The sequence below is a fragment of the Dipodomys merriami genome, unplaced genomic scaffold (genome assembly GCF_024711535.1).
Source record: "Dipodomys merriami isolate MVZ:Mamm:240054 unplaced genomic scaffold, mDipMer1.0.p SCAF_16, whole genome shotgun sequence".
NCBI classification, from domain to species: domain Eukaryota; kingdom Metazoa; phylum Chordata; class Mammalia; order Rodentia; family Heteromyidae; genus Dipodomys; species Dipodomys merriami.
This window is the reverse complement of record NW_027202937.1, coordinates 14,895,944-14,917,827: the sequence shown is the minus strand read 5'-3', so window position 1 is coordinate 14,917,827 and position 21,884 is coordinate 14,895,944. Positions and strand designations below refer to the sequence as shown.

At 40.4% G+C, this 21,884-nt stretch overlaps 2 protein-coding genes and 8 non-coding genes across 10 annotated transcripts; 8 read left to right on the top strand and 2 right to left on the bottom strand.

Annotated features, from left to right (window-relative positions):
* The first annotated feature begins 216 nt into the window (after nt 1-216).
* LOC138827700 (uncharacterized) lies at nt 217-13,949 on the top strand. Its single transcript, XM_070023319.1, has 6 exons — nt 217-357; nt 1,300-1,375; nt 9,699-10,148; nt 11,238-11,311; nt 13,432-13,455; nt 13,895-13,949. The coding sequence occupies exons 1-6, from the start codon at nt 217-219 to the stop codon at nt 13,928-13,930; spliced, it is 801 nt and encodes a 266-aa protein (XP_069879420.1). The 3' UTR covers nt 13,931-13,949.
* Nucleotides 424-506, top strand: Trnal-cag (transfer RNA leucine (anticodon CAG)). Its single transcript has one exon. It is a non-coding gene; the product is annotated as a tRNA-Leu (tRNA).
* Trnat-agu (transfer RNA threonine (anticodon AGU)) lies at nt 5,552-5,625 on the bottom strand. The gene has a single exon. It is a non-coding gene; the product is annotated as a tRNA-Thr (tRNA).
* Trnar-acg (transfer RNA arginine (anticodon ACG)) lies at nt 9,152-9,224 on the top strand. Its single transcript has one exon. It is a non-coding gene; the product is annotated as a tRNA-Arg (tRNA).
* Nucleotides 9,717-9,789, top strand: Trnav-cac (transfer RNA valine (anticodon CAC)). The gene has a single exon. It is a non-coding gene; the product is annotated as a tRNA-Val (tRNA).
* Nucleotides 13,947-14,219, top strand: Hmgn4 (high mobility group nucleosomal binding domain 4). The gene has a single exon (XM_070023318.1). The coding sequence runs from the start codon at nt 13,947-13,949 to the stop codon at nt 14,217-14,219; it is 273 nt and encodes a 90-aa protein (XP_069879419.1).
* A 5,078-nt stretch (nt 14,220-19,297) lies between these two features.
* Nucleotides 19,298-19,369, top strand: Trnaa-cgc (transfer RNA alanine (anticodon CGC)). Its single transcript has one exon. It is a non-coding gene; the product is annotated as a tRNA-Ala (tRNA).
* Nucleotides 19,370-19,823: 454 nt separating this feature from the next.
* Trnai-aau (transfer RNA isoleucine (anticodon AAU)) lies at nt 19,824-19,897 on the top strand. Its single transcript has one exon. It is a non-coding gene; the product is annotated as a tRNA-Ile (tRNA).
* Nucleotides 19,898-20,960: 1,063 nt separating this feature from the next.
* On the top strand, nt 20,961-21,032 carry Trnap-agg (transfer RNA proline (anticodon AGG)). The gene has a single exon. It is a non-coding gene; the product is annotated as a tRNA-Pro (tRNA).
* A 587-nt stretch (nt 21,033-21,619) lies between these two features.
* On the bottom strand, nt 21,620-21,692 carry Trnak-cuu (transfer RNA lysine (anticodon CUU)). The gene has a single exon. It is a non-coding gene; the product is annotated as a tRNA-Lys (tRNA).
* Between the last annotated feature and the right edge of the window lie 192 nt (nt 21,693-21,884).

Below are 21,884 nucleotides of genomic sequence, written 5' to 3'. Positions count from 1 at the left end.
CGAAAAGGCACAAATAGTATATATAAGGAAGACAAGCTCGTCCCTAAATGCCCTTGGTTAGGGTCAACAGCAGCTGGGGCAGGAGAGCATCCATTTCAGTACGGAGAGGAATAAGCGTAAAACCTCCCCGGAGTAGGTGTCGATTTAAGCAAGGCTTCTAGCCTTGGGGATCGGAGTTTCAAGGAGAACTCGGTGGAGTGGAGAGAAAGCATCCTCATGCACCGTGGGGGCTCGGTGCAGCCCGGGCTCCCAGTCGCCAAAGTGGCCCGGTGCCCGGACTCTAGCCGGCGTTCACACCAGGCCGCCCGGACTACCCCAGTCCATCCCGCGTTGCCCCCGGGCCCTCTGCGCCAGGTGGTAACTCACACTGTAATAACAACAACAAGAGACAAAAGGGAGTTTTGAAAACGGTGTGCTACGGAAGTCAGGATGGCCGAGCGGTCTAAGGCGCTGCGTTCAGGTCGCAGTCTCCCCTGGAGGCGTGGGTTCGAATCCCACTCCTGACAGTAAGCTTTTATTTTCTTTGTCTAAGTCTTAGAACTATATTTACTATGTGCTCATTACAAATTCATTATTTAAGCAATTGAGTGAAAGTATTCTGTACTCACTCATTTGAAAAGTAGTGATTTTAATCATTTCTCCTTTCTATTATCTCTATTTCTCTTTCTCCTTTCTATTATCTCTATTTCTCTTTCTCTTGAACATGCAATGTTGAGTGAATGTTAATTGGAGTTTAGGGCCCATACTCATTATTGATGACTACAGGTCATCCTTTTTTTTGTTTGTTTTTGTTTTTGTTTTTTTGCCGGTCGTGGACCTGAACTCTGGGCCTAGGCGCTGTCTCTCAGCTCTTCAGCTCAAGGCAAGCGCTCTACCGCTTGAGCCACAGCACCACTTCTGGCTTTTTCTGTTTATGTGGTGCTGAGGAATCGAACCCAGGGCCTCATGCATGCAAGGCAAGCACTCTACCACTGAGCCACCTTCCCAGCCCCCCCCTTTTTTTTTATTTTTTAATTTACTTATAGTCTCTTTTTTTTAATTCACTTTCCTCAGTCTCATTCCCTCCCTCTTCCCCCCACAGCCTTTAACAATAGCAACACCAAGCCCCCACTACCCAGAAATGGCTATACTTATTTTGTTTTTGTAGAACATATATTTATTGGTTTGTGTTCAAGTTCTTTAAGATGGATAATTTATAGTGTTATAGATTTATTCTTATTTTTCTTTATTCCTTTGGCACTATTGTTCTGAGCGATGTTGCTGAGTATGATCTAAACAAATTGCGTTTAATTTCTACAGAGAGATCTACTGTATGAAGTCATCTACTTCCCCAAGAATGGCTCCCAGATTGGGTCCAATGATTTGCCACTACAAAGTAGGGTTTTATCTATATACATCTTCCTGTATTTTCTATTGAGATTGTAGGAGGATTTTAGTTGAGAAAAAGAACAATAGGAATGAATTTCAGGTGATGGACTCTGACAATCCTCTAATTTTATAGTTCAGAATAAGAGGATCATTTAAAGGCACAGAAGTTCATAGTAGATGATGACTCCAGAAATATCCCTCAAATTCAAGTTTTTTCTAATGCCTCACCTGTTCATCTCAAGTATAAATAGCTATAATTACAAAAAAGTATGTAATATATCCATTTTGAATTAATTATTGCAAAGCTCCAGTAACCCCAAACCTAAGTTGAATGCCCCCCCCCCTATGGCTCACGCCTGTAATCCTAGCTACTCAGGAGGCTGAGATCTGAGGATGGCAGTTCAAAGCCAGCCATAGCAGGAAAGTCCCTGAGATTCTTATCACCAATAAACCACTAGAAAACTGAAAGTAGTGTTGTGGCTCTAGTGGTAGAGCACCCACCTTGAGTTGAAGAGCTCAAGAACAGCACCCAGCCCAGAGTTCAAGCCCCAAGACTGACAAGGAAAAAAATAAAATAAGAAGCAATTTGGAAAGCTGGCAGGTTGGTGCAATTCAATTGAGATTCAATTGAGATATCCTGGCTGGACTCAGCTGTGAACTCAACTGGTCACTTATGAGAGATATATGACCTCCCAAGCAAGTGACTCCATCTGTGCCCAATGCCCTCTACTTTAAAATGCAGGAAATACTTGTACCTCACTTCAGAATATGCTATGAGGTTTGCTTAACTTATTCTATATAATGTTCTTATAAAAGTGTCTGCTGATTAATAAATGACTGGCCAAAGTGAAGTTAAAGGACATGGAAGGAAATTTATTATTTCTTCAGTCTTTCAGCCCTAACCATAGGTGGGATGATACACACCCAGAATGTGGCGGGAAATCCTACTTTACTAAGTCCACTGATTTAAAGGCTAATTTTGGCCTCAGAGATATACCCAGAAATAGTGTTTAATCTATAGATCCTGGGGCCTCTTGACATATTAAATTAACAATCCCACAGCTGGTGATCAGTTCCTGTGCTGGTTTCTAGAGATATAAATGTAAACAGGACAGAGAGCCTCTTTCTCCAGGAGTAAACAGGCTGGTACAAAGACAGATATGAGACAAATAGTATTACTATCTAAGACAGAATGAGACACACAGACCAATCTACCTTCATATGCCCCTAGTAGAACCTTGGTAGACCAGCTTGAGGTCCAACAAACCTGTAATTAGTAAATTCAAATGCCATCTGCATTTGCTTAAGGTGTACATCATCTTTTTTTAAAGAAAGCATGAAACACTTGATTCTGATCAACTATCATTGTGTATTATAGAAGGCTGCACATGATGAATATGGTTTCAGTCCTATGGTTATATTCAGACAAATAAAAATTTCAAGAACTGCACATACTCTCTCTGAACTGGTTCACCTTATCTAGACTGAGCAGCTTCTTTCTCGCTTTTTTATTTACATGCTTTCCTTTCCCACCCTAACTCCTAGCCTACTCTCTTGCCTGATAAATTCTGCATCCCTCTAATGGCTTAGTTTGGATGTCACTTTTTCTATCTCTTTATCTCCACCCAGTGTAGATTATCCAAGTGTGGTTCATAGCACCCAGTACTGTGAACCACAGTATATATCTTACTATACTATAATGTTGTTGAATTGTTTCATTTTCCTACCAGCCTCCTTAGACTGGAACACAACTTATATGGGATGATTAATATAGTGATGGTTATATATAAGCCCTCAACAAACAGCCACTGAATGGGGGGGGGGAAACACCATACCTTTTTCCACTTTTACACAGATATTGCTTCCATGATTTACTGATGTATGGAGAGAAAGGAAGAATTATTGGTTTTGTCAAAAGAGGATGAAAATTCTCATTTGAAATACTTTATAGCTTCAGTGGCCACCACTTTCTCAATGATAGAGGTCATGTAATCTGTGGGGGAACGCTTGGATAGAAGTATCCCTATAGCCGGGCGCTGGTGGCTCACGCCTGTAATCCTAGCTACTCAGGAGGCTGAGATCTGAGGATCGCGGTTCAAAGCCAGCCCGGGCAGGAAAGACCGCGAGACTCCTATCTCCAATAAACCACCAGAAAACCGGAAGTGGCGCTGTAGCTCAAGTGGTAGAGCGCTCGCCTTGAGCTGAAGAGCTGAGGGACAGCGCCCAGGCCCAGAGTTCAAGCCCCACGACCGACCAAAAAAAAAAAAAAAAAAAAAGAAGTATCCCTATAAAGAAATATTGAGAAGACCCACCAGTGAAGAAACTTTTATTTGGGAATAAAGACTAGAAAGCTATTCAGAACACATATGCATGGAACAGGGTAGCTTCTGGAATGAAGGAAAGTTTAAGGGTTTTATTAGGTCAGAGAGATCTATACAAATTATTGTGAAAGAAACTTCACGGGCACTTTCAATGCTTTAGTAAACTGACAAGCTCTGATTGTCATTGGGCAGCAGTCTATTTTCTGTGGTACTGGAGTTTAAACTCAGGGCCTCATACTTGCTAGGCCCCATCACTTGAGCCATACCTTAATCCTAGAAGTAGTAAATTAAAGGCAAATTGGAAAATCCATTAACAGTTGCTAAGAAACAATAAATAATAATCCTAAAAATAGAGTAGGCTATTGCACTGTATTGGCTTAGCAGAGCAGTTCTGAAAGGTCATTCTTGACCAGAATGTTTTCTTCCTATAAACTCTGAACTCTATTTCAATGAGTATGAAAAGAATGCTACATGTGTTTTCAATTTCTACCAGCCTGAAGGAGTAGTAGAGTGGAGATAAAGCAAGTTTTGTAACAGGATGACACTTATACCAGTGACCCAGTCTGACTAATTGGAGAGAGGTCTGTACTCTGAGCCTAGAAGAAAAGGTTTCATAAGCAGAAGAGAGAAACATCTAGTGAAAAAGAGTCTGTCTTTCCATTGCTGCCTGATGCTCACAAAGAAAAGTGGTAAATTAAGCTGTAAAATGGGAGCAGAATGTCTCCATAAAAGTAGAGTGGCTTCCTGAGAAACTACACAAAAATTGAGATGCTTTGTTTCCATAGAAAGAATTAGAGATCCTATTTTAAACTCATCACAATCCCCATATAATAAACACTCGGAAGATAAAAGCCAAGCTAGTGGAAATTTCTGTGCTAGGTGGTAAAGGCTGGATATTAAGAAATAACTAGGTGGTTGGTAATTGAGGAATGTCTATTTTTCTAGTCTTGTGTTTCTTTGTAAAGAATCTCAGATAAGAGTAAAACTGACTTCTTGTGGGGAACTTCTCATTTTTTGCCTCTTGAAGAGTTTGGGAGAAGGCTTATTCCTTTCTAGTTCTTCAGTTTTGCCTTTTCTAGTATATTATAGACAATCACAATCTGTGATAGACAATCAGATAGATTGTCTTGACAGGTTTCATGAAGTCATGGTGAAAAGTATTGGTTTTCACTTATATTTTCTCTTTTCAATACTCTGAGCACAATATAATCTTTTAAAATATTATTTATTTTTATTATCTTGTACATAAGGTTTCAATTCAACAGGTCAATTGATAGTAACATCCATCTTGTTTATTACCACCCTTTCTATTATTCTTCCTTCTGCATCTATATAAACTCTGCCCATCCACGGGTTACCTAGGTTCCATTTTCCTGTATGTACATTGAGTATTATGACTATATTTGCCTACCTTTACCCATTTGTCCAAACACCTCACCTTAATTCCTCCTTCCCAACAATATAATCTTTTCAAAGAGTCGATCATGGTTTGGTTTATATGGTTCTATTTTGATAGAAGTTAGGAAATGTCAGAGATGCTTCGATTACTTGGCAATAGATCTATCAAACATTCCAAAGGCTGGCTTTTCTTTTCTTTCTTTTAAGCCTACAGATTGTGAGAGCGCATTTATTTGGGAATTCCTCAGGAAAGAAAACAGAATGACCACAAGTTACTATATTCTTTGTAGTTTAAGACATTGTTTTCCTTTTTATTTTATTTTTTTGGATTTGCATAAAAGAATTGCATGTAGGACGAACATTTAAAAATACCCGATCCATACAAAATGGTTTGATGAATTCTCTCCATGGGAATAAATTCATCTCTGAGATTATATTTAAGACGAAGCCAGGAAACCACAAAAAGGCCCCGCTGGGATTCGAACCCAGGATCTCCTGTTTACTAGACAGGCGCTTTAACCAGCTAAGCCACGGAGCCAGCACGCTCCCTGCTTTTCAAATCTACACAGAAAAGGAATGATCTTTGCTTTTGTTGTGAGCACTTACTATCTTGTTACTAAAGAGCAGAGCAGATGTTTCCCTAAATGCTAAAGATGTACCTCCGTTTGGCCTCCCTCCCTTAGACTTGGGAGACGGCTCCCACGTGTGGGCACACTGAGTCCGCTCCGAGTGGGCTAGGAGAAGCGCGCGCTTCGGTCTGAAACTCCGGGTTGAGCGGAGAAATTGCCCGGAAGGGCCTGAGTTCTGCAGGTCACGTTTAGGTAAGTAAAGACTGACCTGGAGCTTCCGGGGAGGTGGAAGTAGGAGGTGGGCGTGGGTGTGAGTGTGTGGGCGAGAAGAGGTCGTCACCTTTATATAAGAACCCTCCCATTTGTATCGGAAAACTCCCAGCACGGAACACCGATCCCTGCAAGAAGCAAGCTGTTCCTTATGTTCCTTATGAGACACTGGATTTAAATATTCCGACCATTCCTTACCCCAGTTGGGCTTCATCTACCTGGTTTTGCTTCTAAGACTAAGATGAATGGAATTCTAGAGTCTTGTTTTAAGAATACTTCACAATTAACATTGTTAATTACATCACAACTATAAAGGGACAGAGGGCTTCTTGTCCTGATGCTTGCTCAAAGATCTGATTTGGTGTCAAGTTGAGAACGTTCTCTAGAATTTCTAAATTATCATGGGGGTTTATGGGATTATTTGTATTTGTTCCCAATTTATTCAGGTCTCTATTAAATTAGTTATTAGGATGTAATTTTAACAAAGAATTTAGTGAAACTGTTTTTTCACAAGCTTTTCCCAAGTGAAATTTTCAATGAGATTAACTGACTTGAGACCTGTAATATTAGTAATGTATTAGTAGGTAGTATTATCATAAACAGCATGGTCACACCTAATATAACTTTCACCAAAAGGTGGCATATATCAAACAACAGAACTAATATTTGGGTTCATTCTTCATTTCACTAGCTGCTGACATGTTTGCACAGAATTTCCAAGAATCAAAGGAATTGTTTAGCCAGATATAAGTCTTGGAGATAATTGAATCCTACACGTAATTTTTAATGTGAATCCTATTTTCTATTCAATTTCCACTATGACCAGAAAGGACCATGGAAATATTATATTGGCTCTGTCCCACACATCTGAATTTGGAGATCTGGGTCCTGTACTGCTGATAGTAACGTTGGAGTGACAGAGAGTTTTTACATGGGAGCAAAACTTAAAAAACAAAAGCAAGCAAGCAACATCAGTAACAACAACAACAAAAACCAAATGCACTGCAGGAAAGGAATCCATTATTTTCATAGTTTTATATATCAGAGTGGCTAGACTGTAATACATGATTATTCAATTAAACACTAATCTAGTCAGGTGTGGTAGTGCAGCTGCTCAAGAGATTGACTCAACGCAAGTTTCAGGCCTGCTAATCCTATAAACCAATTTCAATTACATAAATACTCCAGTAGAAGGACTCACAGGCTGAGCACTGGTGACTCACTCAGGAGGCTGAGATCTGAGGATCGCCCAACCAGAGCAGGAAAGTCAGTGAAACTCATCTCCAAGTAACCACCAGAAAACTGGAAGTAGAGGGCGAGCCTTCAGCCAAAGAGCTTAGGGACAGTGCCCAGGCTCTGAGTTTAGGCCCAACAACCAACAAGGGGGGGAAGGAAGGAAGGAAGGAAGGAAGGAAGGAAGGAAGGAAGGAAGGAAGGAAGGAAGGAAGGAAGGAAGGAAGGAAGGAAGGAAGGAAGGAAGGAAGGAAGGAAGGAAGGAAGGAATTCACAGAATAAGATGGTATTGATCAAGATTTATTATACTTATAACCTGACATGGAATTGTACAGCTACTTAATAACACTAACTTAAGAAAAACATATCTTATTGTGAACATGGTTGCAAAATTTAAATCAGCCTTCAAAATATGCAAAATAATGAGGATTTTTAAAAAAAAATTTAAACACTGAGGACAGCAAGTGTGGACAGTGTTAAAAGCAGAATAGGGCCTGTGACTTTAGAGATGCCTTCCTCATCCTGCTATGCAATGAGGGGATAACAGGCCCAGGAATTACCTCAAATTTGCTTCATTTCTGAAACTTCAAGCACAAGCTCCCTTTTCAGAATAGAAATCTCCTTTTTGTTTTTAATAGGTAGAGATTAATCTGCTAAGCTAATGGCAAGATACATATCTGACTAACTTGTTCCTATAATTTTGTGTTCTCTTCCTTTGTGAATGCCAGCATCAAAGCACAACAGTATTTCAGCCCTCAGGAGTATCACTACTGGAAATCATAAACATTTTCACACTAACATATAATTGTTGCCAATTTCTTAAAATGTCAATTATGCTATTACTAACTTAAAATCTATATTTATTAGAGGAGACTATATATCTAGTACATTAATAAAGGAGCCCAAATATCACAGAAATATTCAGTAATATATTTCAATGTAGTTTCTATCTGAAATCATAGATAGATAAATAAAATAGATGATAGACTAGCAGACAGATAATTTTTTTCTTTGTATTTAAAAGTGTTATACTGAGATGGCATCCATAATCACCAAACTGCTATAGAGCTCCATGGTATAAAACCTGGTTAGAAGACCCCTATTTTATTATCTGAGGAGGAATGAGCTCTACCTCAATGCTTATGCACTTTTTTAAGGGAGAGGGATAAGGGTTGTTGAAACTATGAACCCAAAGCAAATATTTTTCTAATATTAACGTGTATGCTCTCTGCATCAGTTTTACCCTTAAGTTATTTCCAATGCTTACCAGGCACAGAGATGATGCCTCTTCAGAAACACCGACTGGAATGTGCACATTTGACAAACATTTTTGTTTGAAAGAATTCGTGTGTGTGTGTGTGTGTGTGTGTGTGTGTGTGAAAGTTGACTATGCTGTTTTTAAAGCTATCAGACATAGGTCCTGTGATAAGGAAGATCAGGCAATGATAGTTCCTAGCCAAGTCTTGCTTAGTAAATTTTGGGAGGGAGGAGGGAGGATTTAACAAAATATAGAGATACAAGGAAAAGCTAAGATCAAACCACTCTTTGACGACTTCCAATTTCCTAAACCTTTGTTTTATTATCTTTTCCTCCAAGTCTTATCACGGCTGTTTTATTTATCTAGTGTCTTACAACCTGTTTCACCCACTGCCTCGTCATTATTATTGTTATTATTGTTGTTAGAGGACAAGAGTATCATCTCTTTGAGGTTTTATCGTCAGGGCTTTGAGCAGCGATTTTGGTGTAATTACTACAGGCATAAATGGAGAGGTGATCATGGAGCAGAGAGGATGCGAGTTTTGCCACTCAGCCCATTTTTGGCAGAAACAAGGCAAGAAATGAGTAAAGATTGCGTGTGTTGCAAACGTAGCTGGGAATCTACGAGCTTAGGCCAGGTGGGCTTGGTAGCTTGAAATTCCAAGGTCAGACACTGCAGGTGTAGCTTGTTGATTTCTTATAACCTGACATCCGCCAGCCGACTGCTCACGTGTGGGGCCAGTGGCGCAATGGATAACGCGTCTGACTACGGATCAGAAGATTCCAGGTTCGACTCCTGGCTGGCTCGGCACAGGCGATCTTTTTGTTTCCCTCTAGATGCCACAGCAGTTTAATAGAATAGGAAAATTCATACACGATCAAGTTTTAGCCCAAAGTCTCAGAAACGTAAGTGCTGTGCTCTTTGGACCAGAGCGGGAACCATTACTTCTTGGTAGCGCAAGTTCTCTGTGCCACTATTCGATAAAGAAATGCGCGCTGTCTCCAAGTCGCTGGTCCATTTTGATTGAATAATAAAGTTGAATCAGCCTAGTAAGCAAAGGGAAGACATGAAAATCTGGGCATTCAGATTAAGCGATCATAACGATGAAAGGTCTTTAGTTGCATTTCATTGAGCGATTTGTAGAATGAAGTAGTGTAGGCATTTACAACGCTCTTCTCCGTACTTGCTAATTTTAGAAACGGTTGAAGACGCATGCGCCTATAACAATACACGCGTTAGCGGACAGAGGGCGCGTCTTTTTGCGTGAACTATGAGCTGCAGGAAGCCTTCTGCCAGCGGGTTTCCGTAGTGTAGTGGTTATCACGTTCGCCTCACACGCGAAAGGTCCCCGGTTCGAAACCGGGCGGAAACACGAGCTGCGCTTTTTTTTTTCCCCCTCCTTACTGAACTGTAATAAAACGGTAGGAATAATTTCCCTCCTCTCAGCGACACGTCGGCCTCGGCCTCCTGGGTGGCCGGCTCGAGGCCTCCGTGCCGAGGCAGCGGCGGCGTTTCGCGCGCGGAGAAGCGGCTCGGCCCGGCTCGCTCGAGTGGCCCTGCGGGCCGCAGCCCCGGAAGAGCATCCTCGCTTGCCCTCGTCTTCCTGCCGGCCTGGCTGGGCCTCCGTGGCCTTTGCCATCTCCGCGATCCGTGAGGGCGCCGACCCACCTTGCCGAGGCCCAGGCGCGGCCGTACCGGTAGCTCGGATCCCTCGGCGCCCACGAGGCTCAGGTAGGCGTGGGGGGAGGGTAGGTGCTGTTGCACAAAAATAATTAAAAATGGGGGGATCTGGAGCCGGGGCCCCGCCCTCGGTGAAGCTGGGCCCCTGCTGGGCCCCGGACCGCCCTTCCCTCCTTGGCCTCCGCCGAGCAGAGCAGCCGCGGGATCCATCCTGAGCTCCGTGGTGAGTCTGTGCGCCAGGCAGAGGCCACAGGTCGGATCAGCCGATCGGTGCGAGTGAGGAACCCTCCTGACCGTGATAGGGCAGAGGAGGAGGAGGACAGGAAGAAATCTGAAAAGATCGAGCCCTCAAAGCTGTGACCTGGAAGAGGTCCTGGGGGGAGGATTGGGCCAGCCGAGCCTAGGCCCTGCAAACTGCTTTAGGAAGCCCCCCAGGAGACACTGACTGAAAGGGGCCGAGGTCTTCATTTTGGTCTTCTGTTTTCCCATGAAAACAAACAAATACATACATACACAAAGACAGACCCCCCCCCCCCAAGTTAAAATTAGAACAGCTGTGGATTCTGTGGCTTAACTTGCGCCTTGAGAAAAACCACTCAGTGATTTTGGGGTTTGAGAACACTCTGGTGTTGGCCCTCCGACCCCCGCCTGACAGATGGCTGGCTCTCGTCTTCATTGGATGAACAAACAACTTATGACAAAAATGCTTTGTTTTGTCGTCATCTAACTGCCTCAGGCGTCAACTTGGAATTTCCTCCTAACTGATAAGAATGTGTGATGATTTTAGGAGCATAAACAAAAAAGGAGGGGGAAATTCTTATCTAATGAATTTTTAAAATTATCATTTTATCTTAAATTGGTATCTTGGATAGTCATTACTTTACCCTGCGCTATTAGTTTTTGTTGACATACCTTTTCTGAAAAATACACATTTGTTGTCGTCCTGTTGGTTTTTTTGTTTTAAGATCATATCTTGGTTAGCAAGACAATAAGTTTGGGGTTATACTCCCTAGCAGTTTATTTAGTATATTTTCACTTGAACTCCTTTAGTGTCATCCAGAAATACAAATTAATGTGGTGGTCTGAAAGGGGACAAAAGTTCCAGGACCTAAAAATGTGTCAACAATGTATGTTTCCCAGTCTTTCTTTCTCTGATGGCAGTGGACAGGAGTACTTCAGCTGGGAAGCTGTGTGCTCCTAACCAGCAATTGCAGGTGGGTGAGTGGGTACTTGTGGTTCACTCTTCAAACCAGATATGTATTTGTGCAAAGTACTGCAGCATCCCAATCCTTTTAGCCACCTTGCTCTTCTTCACCCATTTCTTACTACCCTACCTTCCCCATTCTTTCTCAACTCCATGAGAAGCTTTCCTGATGTTTTAATGCTTCAGAAGAAGAACAAATAAGCCCTGAAGATGATTGATTTTATGAGCCTCATTCTCCTGGAACATACTTATATCATGCATATGAATTTTAAAAATTCATTTTCATTATGTCATTTATTCTCTTCTTCCTAAGTTTGGCATTGATTAACGTCTTCCAGGTGTTTCCTCTAAGCTCAGCAGCTCAGCACATTGTTTCCATTATTAAGAGACTGGCAGGAAGAGGGTAGCATTCTGATATTGGAGTAGGATTGGGGATAGAATCCAAGCTAAAACTACCTCCCCCATACCCAGTTCAGAAACCATCAAAGAGCGTAAGGATGATGGTAAAATAAGCCTTGCAAGTGTAAAATAAGCCTTGCTGGAAAAAGAGTGAGTGTGTGTGTCAGATAAGATAGAATTAGTCCATAGTCTCCTGAGATAGACTTGAGAATACAAACTAGTATGTTCTCATATTTTCCTGCCTCAACCTGAGAACACAGAGTATAAGGGCAAGAAACTTTGAGATACTGAAGTTATTTTTCAAAGACATGGCAACAACTTTTCAGTTTTTAGGACTAACCAAAAATTTGTAAAAATAATTCAAGGGAAAAATTCTGTTGACAGAGAAAAGTAAAAGTGAGTGAGAGTTTTAAATCATGTATTATCACATTACATAGAGCTGGATATTTCTTGTGAAATTCTCCAATTGAACTCATTTTTTCTTCCTCTCTCCTCCCTTCCCCCTGTAAATGCTCCACTACTAAGCTACCCCCCTATTCCGCCACACACGCTCTACCGCTGAGCTACCTTCCCAGCCCTAGTCTGCTAATTTTTAATATGGAAAGGTATTTCTACCATCAGCAGCTACAGGGAAGAAGGAATGCATCTGATTCCTACCTCTGGGGCTGTTAATCTATACTACAGACTATACATAATTTTTAGTACTTATATTCTTGAGTAAACTCAACTTTTTTTTCTGGGTAGTATATGGAGAGTACACCAGCGAGGTGCCTCTCTACCCCCTCATCATATTCCTGAACTAATCCCCATGCCCTTTCTAACCCTGTGAAAATTGATCACCATTCCAAATTTTATATTTGTCTTTGGCTTCATTTTACCTTTATTGATTGTCTATAGTCTAAACTTGCCATAGTGTCACACTTATAAATGGATCTATATTGTCATTCTTCTGCAATTTGCAATACTCAGCATCATGTTTGTATTTATCCTTGTTTTTGCATGTAGCTGTAATCTGTTTCGGCTACTGAATAGTATTCTTTTCTATAAATATTGCTGAAATGTATTTATCCATTCCACTGAAGGACAGTTGGGTTGTTTCTAGTTTTTTTTTTTTAATTATAATATTGCTAGTTGTGTGCCGTGCCTCACATCTGTAATCTTAGGTACTCAGGGGAATGAGATCTAAGAATCACTGCTCACAGCCAGCAAGCTTAGACAGAAAAGGCCAAGAGACTCTTACTTCCAATTAACCAGGAAAAAAATAGAAGTAGAGCCATGGTTTAAGTGGTAGAGCAACAGCCTTGAGCAAAAAATCTAAATGATAGAGCCTCATCTCCAGTCCTCACACACACAGACACACATACACACACACACATACACTACAATTATAATACTGCCTTAATTTTTAGAGGAATCTCTCCATAGACATGGCTCCAATAATTTCTTTAGGAAAACTCCTAGAAATAAAATTGCTTTACATAATTTCACTGTTTCTAACGTGAATACACTAATTTGTACACCTATAGCCCCAGCAGCAGTGTGTATATGTTTTGATTGTTCTGCATCTGATGACCCCTTTATATTGTTAAACCAATGAATTTTCATGTCTGATGGAGGTGAAATGTATACCGTTGCTTCAATGTCATTTCCCAACTACATGTTTTGTGTGTGTGTGTTCACCATTTATGCTTCTAAGAAAATACTTTTTGTCATCTTTTTTTTTTTTTTAAGGTACAAGACGAAGACTTGAACTTAGTATGTGAAGCTTTGACTCATTGGCTACCACTCTATCAACTGAGCCACGCCTCCAACCCCTTGTCACTTTTTCTTTAGGTTTCAAATTTAGTCTAATTGTTTTTTGTTGTTGTCCTTTCTTTCTTTGATACTAGGGATCAAACCCAGGATGCTGCACTTGTTAGGCAGGTGCTTTGCCACTGAGCTACATCCCAACCCTAATATATAAATATATAATATATAATTGTATGTCATATAACTATTTATTATATATTATATAATATATGTATATTTTTAATTTTTTATGTTACTGGAGTTTGAACTTGGCTTCACACTTGCTAAGCATGCTTTCTACTGCAAAACTATGCCTCCACCCTCTAATTTGACTTTTAATGTTAAATTTGACCACAATTTCCCTTCATGGTTTACATGTTATGTTTTGCTCAATAACCCTTCACAGAAACGTGGGAAAAGGAAGCATCCTGTCAATTGGTAAGCCACCTGCTGCCATCATGCCCAAGAGAAAGGTCAAAGGAGATGCTAAAGGTGATAAAGTCAAGGTGAAGGATGAGCCACAGAGGAGATCAGCAAGGTTGTCTGCTAAGCCTGCCCCTCCCAAACCAGAGCCCAGGCCTAAAAAGGCTCCTGCAAAGAAAGGAGAAAAGCTGCCTAAAGGGAGAAAGGGAAAAGCAGATGCTGGCAAAGATGGGAACAACCCTGCAAAAACCCAAGAAGCGTCCACAGTCCAGTCACAGAAAGCAGAAGGCACTGGGGATGCCAAGTGAAGTGTATATTTTTTATAGCTTTGTACTTAGTAACTCTACCATTGAAATACTGTTGTCATTTAAAAAAAAAAAAAACAAGTTTTATAAAAAAGTTAAATTTTGGGGTTTTTTCAAATTTATGTTATTAGTACACAGAACACTTTGTTGTTGTCTTTTGTGGAAAGGGAAAACACCACTAATAAAGTGTGTCTCAGAAGCTGAACTGAAATGAGAGAAACTAGATTTTCCTATCCTGGTCTTTGAAGATTGTCCTCAGTTCCTGGGAAAGAGTCTCTTAAGAGTCTCCCATTTTAGCCATTGACAAATAAGCCTTACAGTGTGGGGGGCAGAACTTGACTTTTCTTTCATTCCATGAGCATAGGTCATACCTGCATTGAGCCAGCAGTCTTGATGTGGCCTTGGCACCCCTGAAATCAGCCATGTTAGGAACAACACTCATGCTTTCTAATGATATCAAGCTGGTGTAGCTCAAAAGAGCCAAGATTCTGGCTTTTAGTAGAATCATCCTGATGAGTGAGAATCCTGAAGGTTTTAGTCCATTTCTTCTATTGCTTGTGACAAGCAATTATATGTTTGCTTCATGTGGCATGTCCTGCCCCCCACCCCCCACCCCTTCAGTAACCTTGTCCTGTTCCAAGCAGCAACAAAGGACTTTTTGTTGTCTTTGACAGTGATATTATGGGAAATTGGAGCTTTGAAGATATAAAAACTTGTCCAAAGCCAGGCACCAGTGACTGATTCCTACAATCCTAGCTACTCAGGAGGCTGAGATCTGAGGATCAGGGTTCAAAGCCAGCCCCGGCAAGACAGGCCATGAGACTCTTATCTCCAATTAACTACCAGAAAACTGGAAGTGGCTCAAGTGATAGAGCACTGGCCTTGAGCTGAAGAGCTCAGGGACAGTATCCAGACCTAGAGCTCAAGCCCCACAACTGACCAAAAAAAAAAAAAAAAGTTGCTTAAATAATACAGGAAGTAACTTCTGAAAAGTATCTTACAAAGCTCAAAACAAGTTGGATTTTGGGGAGGGATATTATTTCTATACCCAAAGTTGAGAAATATTCTTTACTGCCTGTAAAAGTTGATACTTTTTCCTTTTTATACTTTTTTTAGAATACTTTTTCTTGATTTTGTGCAAAGTGTGAAGTAAAATTCAATTTCATAATTTTCCATATGATATTAACTGAAAAGTTCATGTTTCTCCTTACTGATCTTTTGTAAATCCACTTTCTATGTAATTATGAGTTTGCTGATGGTTCCTATCTAGCTCACGGGCGGCCAATTTGTCTAATCTTGTCTAATCTCACTCCTAATTATTACAGCTTTAAAAAAATCTTAGCAAAAACCAAGATGCAGGAAATAAGGGCACTGGTGGCTCATACCAATAATCCTAACTACTGAGAAGGCTGAGATCTGAGATCATGATTCAAAGCCAACCTGGGTAGGAAAGTCCCAGAGAATCTTATCTCCAATTAACCCCCAGAAAACCAGAAGTGATTGAGCACTAGCATTGAGCTGAAGAGCTCAGGGATAGCACCCAGGCCCTGAGTTCAAGCCCTGCAACTGACAGAAAGCAAAAAAAAAAAAAGAAAGAAATGTATTCATTACTTGATTTATGAAACAGTAATCCTTTGTACATCATCTTTGTAAAAACAATAAAAAAGATGCCTGTACATTTTTATCACAATGTTAACCAGTTCTACCTTTAATGTCACTATCAAATTTTTCTTCCTAAGGAGTATGTTGGCAATTTTACTTGCTCTTCCATACTACTTATATTAGATTAACAAATTCTAACTCATTACTTAGAATAACAAGTTCTAAATCACATGGAATTTTGATAGATTTTTTTTCTGAACTTATAAATTGGTGAGCCATGTCATCTTTATAATGTTGAGTCTTCCAATATATGAACATGGTAGAATGCTCTAAGCCTTTTAAATCTTTAAATAAATTTAATAAAATATATAATCCATAAATTCCTGTGTTAATATTTCCTGGAGAGTTTATACTATTTGATGTTATATCTGATACATATTACTTTTTTTTGCATTAAGCTAATTGCTGATTGTACTTTGTGTATCTAGCAACCTTACTAAACTTTATCTCTGTATTCTTGTGAGCTTCTACTCACAACCATATATTCTTTGTATATCAATTAGTTTCAGTCTTTATACTTTGTTTTCTTTTTTCTACTGCTCAGTATACTCCAGGTGCTAGAGATACAGTAGTTAACAACACAGTGTCCCTGTTTTTTTGAAGCTTATGTTCCAGATGGGAGGAAGGTATAGAGAACATTTACAAATTTATGTGAAAAGGGTCCTTTATTAAAGCCACTGTTGCATATACTAAAACTAGCATTATATAATATTTTCCTTTATAATAATGAGTTTCTGGAAATTCTACTTAAACATTGTTTTACCATCTTTTCTGTGTTCAATTATCCCTACTCAGTAAACAACAAATACATATTTGTATTTATATACGATGTATGTATTTTGGTGTTTGAGTAAGTTAAGAAACTTCCAAGACAGCATTAGGAAACCATCAAATAGAATGACAGTACTCTATAAACTAAACAATAGTAATTTCTAGTTAAAAAGGGCAGTAGTGAAATGGCAGTGGAAACATAGTTATGGAAATTATGATTTTAGTTTTTCTCCAGCAACACAAATTTTGATTTCTGCTTAAGGATCATAATGGGGTGTGTGTGTGTGTATGTGTGTGTGTGTGTGGCAGTACTGGAAGTTCAACTCAGGGCCTGGGTGCTGTCTCCTGTCCCTGATCTGTTTTTGCTCAAGGCTAACACTCTAGCCCTAGAGCCACAGCTCTACTTCTGACTTTTTGAGGTTAATTGAAGATAAGAGTCTCTGGACTTTTCCTGCCTGGCTTCAAGCCACAACCCTCAGATGTATTTTTGAAGGGGGAGATAGAAGGATAGACTTACAGTGTTCTATAGCACAGATAAGTTGATAATCTTTAATTTGAGATTTCAAAATAATAGGATTTTAATGTTCCTAACAGAAAGAAGTGACAAAATGTCTGAAATGATCAAAATTCCAATTACCCCATCTAATCATAACACATTGATGTGCATTTCCTGAAATGTCACTTATAAATATCTACAATTATGTGTCTACTAAGAATGAAAATATACCTACACAGGAAATATTCCTGAGGTGAGGAAGATTAAATTAGGAACATAAATCTCCTTTCATATCTTTTTGATCAATAGTCCTATCTGTAAACTCATAATTCACATCCTGGCTTATAATCACCAGGTACTTGATATGAATCAACCTGAAGAGATCCAGAGTTTTTAATAATTAAATTCTAAAATGAATTATATTAAAAAAATTAGTGACCTATGCATCTCAGGCACTGGCCCTGGAGGACTTAAAGAGGGAAGGAAACCTATCTTTCTGTATCTGTCTTTGTCCCACTCCATTTTTTTCCCCCTCAACTTTGGTTACAATGATCCTGGTAAAATCCTGACACTCCTGTCTCAAAATGCTCCCATGGTTCATCTTAGCTCATTCGCTCCTTTCCTGAGCTGCCCCAGGGTGCAGTGGGAAAAACTGTCTCCTTCAGGCTGGATCTCTCTCTCCTCTAGGGCACTGGCAGATCTAGGCCTCTGGATGTCACCTCGGCGGATGACTCTGGTTGGCGTCCTGGTTCCCTAGTTTGATAGGGGAGGCTAGGACTCTGACTTCTCCCCAGGTATTATTGCTTCTCAGCCCCATCGGAAACGTGAATCAGGTTTCATTCCCTCGTAACGCCAAGCACTCTTCAGTGGAGTTACAGCGGAAGGCACACCAGGGAAACGGTAGTGTTTGGGGTGAGGATTAGGGTGGGGGATGTCCGCGGGCCGTCTTAAGTTTTAAAGTTCCAGGTAACCCATCAGGATAATACTCCAGGGTCCTTTTCAAGAATCATATTAAAAAAAATACCAAGGATTTTAAAGAAGACAATTATACTTGAAAAAAGTAATCAAACAAGGTACAGGTATCTGTGTACTTCATTAACACATTGATATCAAACACCGAGACTCCTAGAACTATCTTACTCCATATTTGTGAATTGTATTGTGGAATAAAAGGTGTGGTTGTTTTTGGTAACAAAGAGGTAGGTACTTCTCTTTGGACTGTGGTTTTTGTCTTAAATTCATAAGCGAAGGAAATATTAAATTTCATTACAGGATAAATATTTTAAAATTCCCTCCCTCCCCCGCATCCAGCTTCACCAGCCTCAAAGTTAAGAAACACCACGAAATTTCCCAATAATTCTCCACAATAAATTTTTTGTCAGTAGTTTTTAGGTTTTTGAAGATATCCAAGGTAATGAAGATAAATGGTTTAGAGATGGGTTTAAACACAGGACAAAGGACTAGAGATGAAGAGAATAGTGAGAAATGGAAACAATGTTTATTTGTTTAATCTGTTGTTAGTTAATGGCTGACTAGCATATAAATTGTTTACCTGTAGAAATTGGATATGATAAACAGTAGATATGTGCAGATGCTATACTGCTATACTACATATATCATATATAAATACATACAATATATAGGATTCTGCCTAATCAAGACCTAATAGAAGACACAATTCCTAAATTTCACACACACACACACACACACACACACACACACACACACACACACACACAAACATTTGGGCATTTTCAAAAATTGATCTGTTGCTACGATTTTTGGGAGTAATTTAAACACATTTTTTGGACCTCAATGTAAAATGAAAAACAGAAGGAGCTGTTCAGTTTAGTAGGTGCTTGGTTTCAGCTGCTTTTGAAGAAAAGGAAAAAGGAAAGAAAGAATTCTTGAGGCTCACTCTCTTTTTTTGTCTGGCTAGATTTTCAGGTAGCTCTCTCCCTAATATCCTAAGTTTTTGACAAATATCCAATGACTAGATAGGTCTCATTATATTAGGATTTTTTGTACAGCTAAAGGACATTTGAATTTAAATGCTCGCATATTTAAATTTCAGAAAGGGGCGTGGGAAGGAGAAAGGAGTAAGTCAGTTTCGAAGAAGTGTGGAGATCAGTAAAGACTTGGTGGAGGCACCGGGGATGTAGCTCAGTGGTAGAGCGCATGCTTCGCATGTATGAGGCCCCGGGTTCGATCCCCGGCATCTCCAGGGTCGTTTTTATATTCTTCGCTCCATTATTTTCTATAGTGCTCTTTTTCAGCTGCCGTGTACAGAATAACGCAAGTAAATAGGGAAATGGGATTGCTCTCTAGGCATTTTACGACATCGTATGTGAAACAAACGGATTTCGGAACTTAGAAAACCAGATCTAGTGCAGAGATGATAGAAGTGGAGCAGTCTGGAAAATTGACCCGAACGCACGAATGAATGAACATTTGCGGAGTATGGCTGGAAATAATCTTGGCTGGAGGAAACTGAAAATGCATAAGGGGAAATCGTTTAGTTTCTTAAGTCATAGATCGAAAAAATTAGGACAGATGTTGGGAAAGGATGAAGTGTAGCTTAGTAAGGGCAAATACAATGTATTACATTTTATCAACAAAATAATTTACTAAAACCTGTGGAGCAGTAGTAACCCCTTTTTAAACACCCCTAGCGCGCTGGCCGGTTAGCTCAGTTGGTTAGAGCGTGGTGCTAATAACGCCAAGGTCGCGGGTTCGATCCCCGTACGGGCCAGGTAGCTTTTGCACCCCTCATCCTGTCACAAATCTTCACTAAGAAAAAGTAAAACATTCATATTCAGCATCTTACCACTTTCAACCAGATTATTTTTACAAAGAGAAAAACGAGCTCACGTCACACTCACTGGGGGTGTTTAAGGGATGCACTTCCTACGGTCACAGAGCTGAGTAAGCAGAAGCAGGCCTAGACGGAAATTCTGTAGGAGAGAGAAAGGCGTCGTCAGTCTGTGTAGTGGTCAAACACTGCCCTCGATGTACCCTGAAAACCTAGAGTAACTGAAGAATGGGGTTGTGTCCGAAGGCACTTCCTATTCGTCTCCGGTCTTCCAGTTAGAGATTCTCTGCACTTACCAGCACGAATTCGATAGAGAAAAATATTCAAAAACTTAAAAATGGGTGTCTTCTCAGGCGAGAGAGAACGCAGCCTTTGCAGAACCCCTCCTTCAGCGATGGCTCCGCGCAGTCCAGGCCGCGGGTCCTGCGCTCAGCCCACTGCTTCTCGCCTTTGTAGAAAGCGCATGCTTTATTCAAATCCAATTTCAGCATTGTAAACCCTAATTATGTAATCCTAATTATATATCGGTTTATTCCCTGTCCATCGAGCCCTCGCTATGAACTCAGTCTCATCGTTCTATCCTGTTGAGTGAATTTTCATCGTTTACTGTTGTCCACAAAATCTGCCGAGATGAAATCACGAGGCTGAGGTGCAACGTCCGAGGGGGCCTCCGACCGATCTCAGGTTCACCCCTGTGGGTCAGTTACGCATCCGATCAGAAACACTCCAGAGGCTTTGACTCCGTAGATTTTAGAGAACTCGGGTTTCCTTATTTTAATAAATGCCAGGGTTGTGTCTTTTACAAGAATAGGCCAGGCCCCTTTTGTAAAATGAGTATTCACATAGTCCTTTAAATTATATTGGAGCATTATCCAGGAAAATTCTAAGGCTTATATTACTTTAGTTATTCAGTAAGGAATACAATTATAACTGTACTCAGAGGCGCTAGGGAGAGAAATTTCATTACATATTTAAAAGCCTTAAGGAAGGATCCTCTCTGTGTGGCTCGTTGGTCTAGGGGTATGATTCTCGCTTAGGGTGCGAGAGGTCCCGGGTTCAAATCCCGGACGAGCCCAGATTTTTAATCGCTTCTCGCGGATTCCTACCGCCAAACTAAAGCAATTCTCTCATCGTCTTAATTACAGTAGCTTCCATTAAACTAACGAATCCCAGCATACTTGTTGCATTTTAAAGTACTGTTTCGCCTCGCACTTTGGTTCCACTTTTTCTTGACATCTCTTCTAGTTGAAAGGCGAGTAGTGTCCATTTTTACACAACCGTTTCTTGTCTTGGGGAGTTCTGACTTTCCCCGCATCATAATCTTTTCAGAAGATTTATCCTTCATAGTTACCTGAAGAACTTGTTCAACATAAAGGGTTCGTTCATCCCTTACCACAGCCCTACCCGATGAGCTATACCCGATAGAACAAGTGCTAAGCGGCCAGCGAAGTGCGGATCCACCAGGGACGGTTGAGGTTACATTCTGTACAAGTGAAAGAACAGGCCGTAGAAGTGTATTGTTTCAGGAGCCGATCAGGACATTTCCAAGACTCACTCCATCAAAGAACCAACGGATTTAAAAAGTTCTTCTTTGGCAGCCGTTCTGGAAACTTACAGAAGAGGAAAGATAGACACCTTTTATCAAAGGCCAGAAAAGTTTAGCGCCCAACGTGGGGCTCGAACCCACGACCCTGAGATTAAGAGTCTCATGCTCTACCGACTGAGCTAGCCGGGCACCTGCTCGGAGGGGTTGTCCTTAGCATATTAGGAGACTACGTAATCTATTGTCTTCTTCGTGCAAGTATGGTAATTTCATTAGTTTTATAGGTGAAATGAAATGAAACTAAAATAATAACCTAGTCCAGGTAGCCTACCTTAATTTACATCTTACATATCGCCGCTTTGAATAGACAAGATTTAAAATAGG

Bases quoted from the DNA above. Each gene is read 5' to 3' on its own strand.
- LOC138827700 (XM_070023319.1), top strand. From the start codon at position 217: ATGCACCGTGGGGGCTCGGTGCAGCCCGGGCTCCCAGTCGCCAAAGTG. The intron at 10,149-11,237 runs GTAGGCGTGGGG...TATGTTTCCCAG, and splicing joins TCGGCGCCCACGAGGCTCAG to TCTTTCTTTCTCTGATGGCA. The intron at 13,456-13,894 runs GTATGTGAAGCT...AACCCTTCACAG, and splicing joins AAGACGAAGACTTGAACTTA to AAACGTGGGAAAAGGAAGCA.
- Hmgn4 (XM_070023318.1), top strand. From the start codon at position 13,947: ATGCCCAAGAGAAAGGTCAAAGGAGATGCTAAAGGTGATAAAGTCAAG.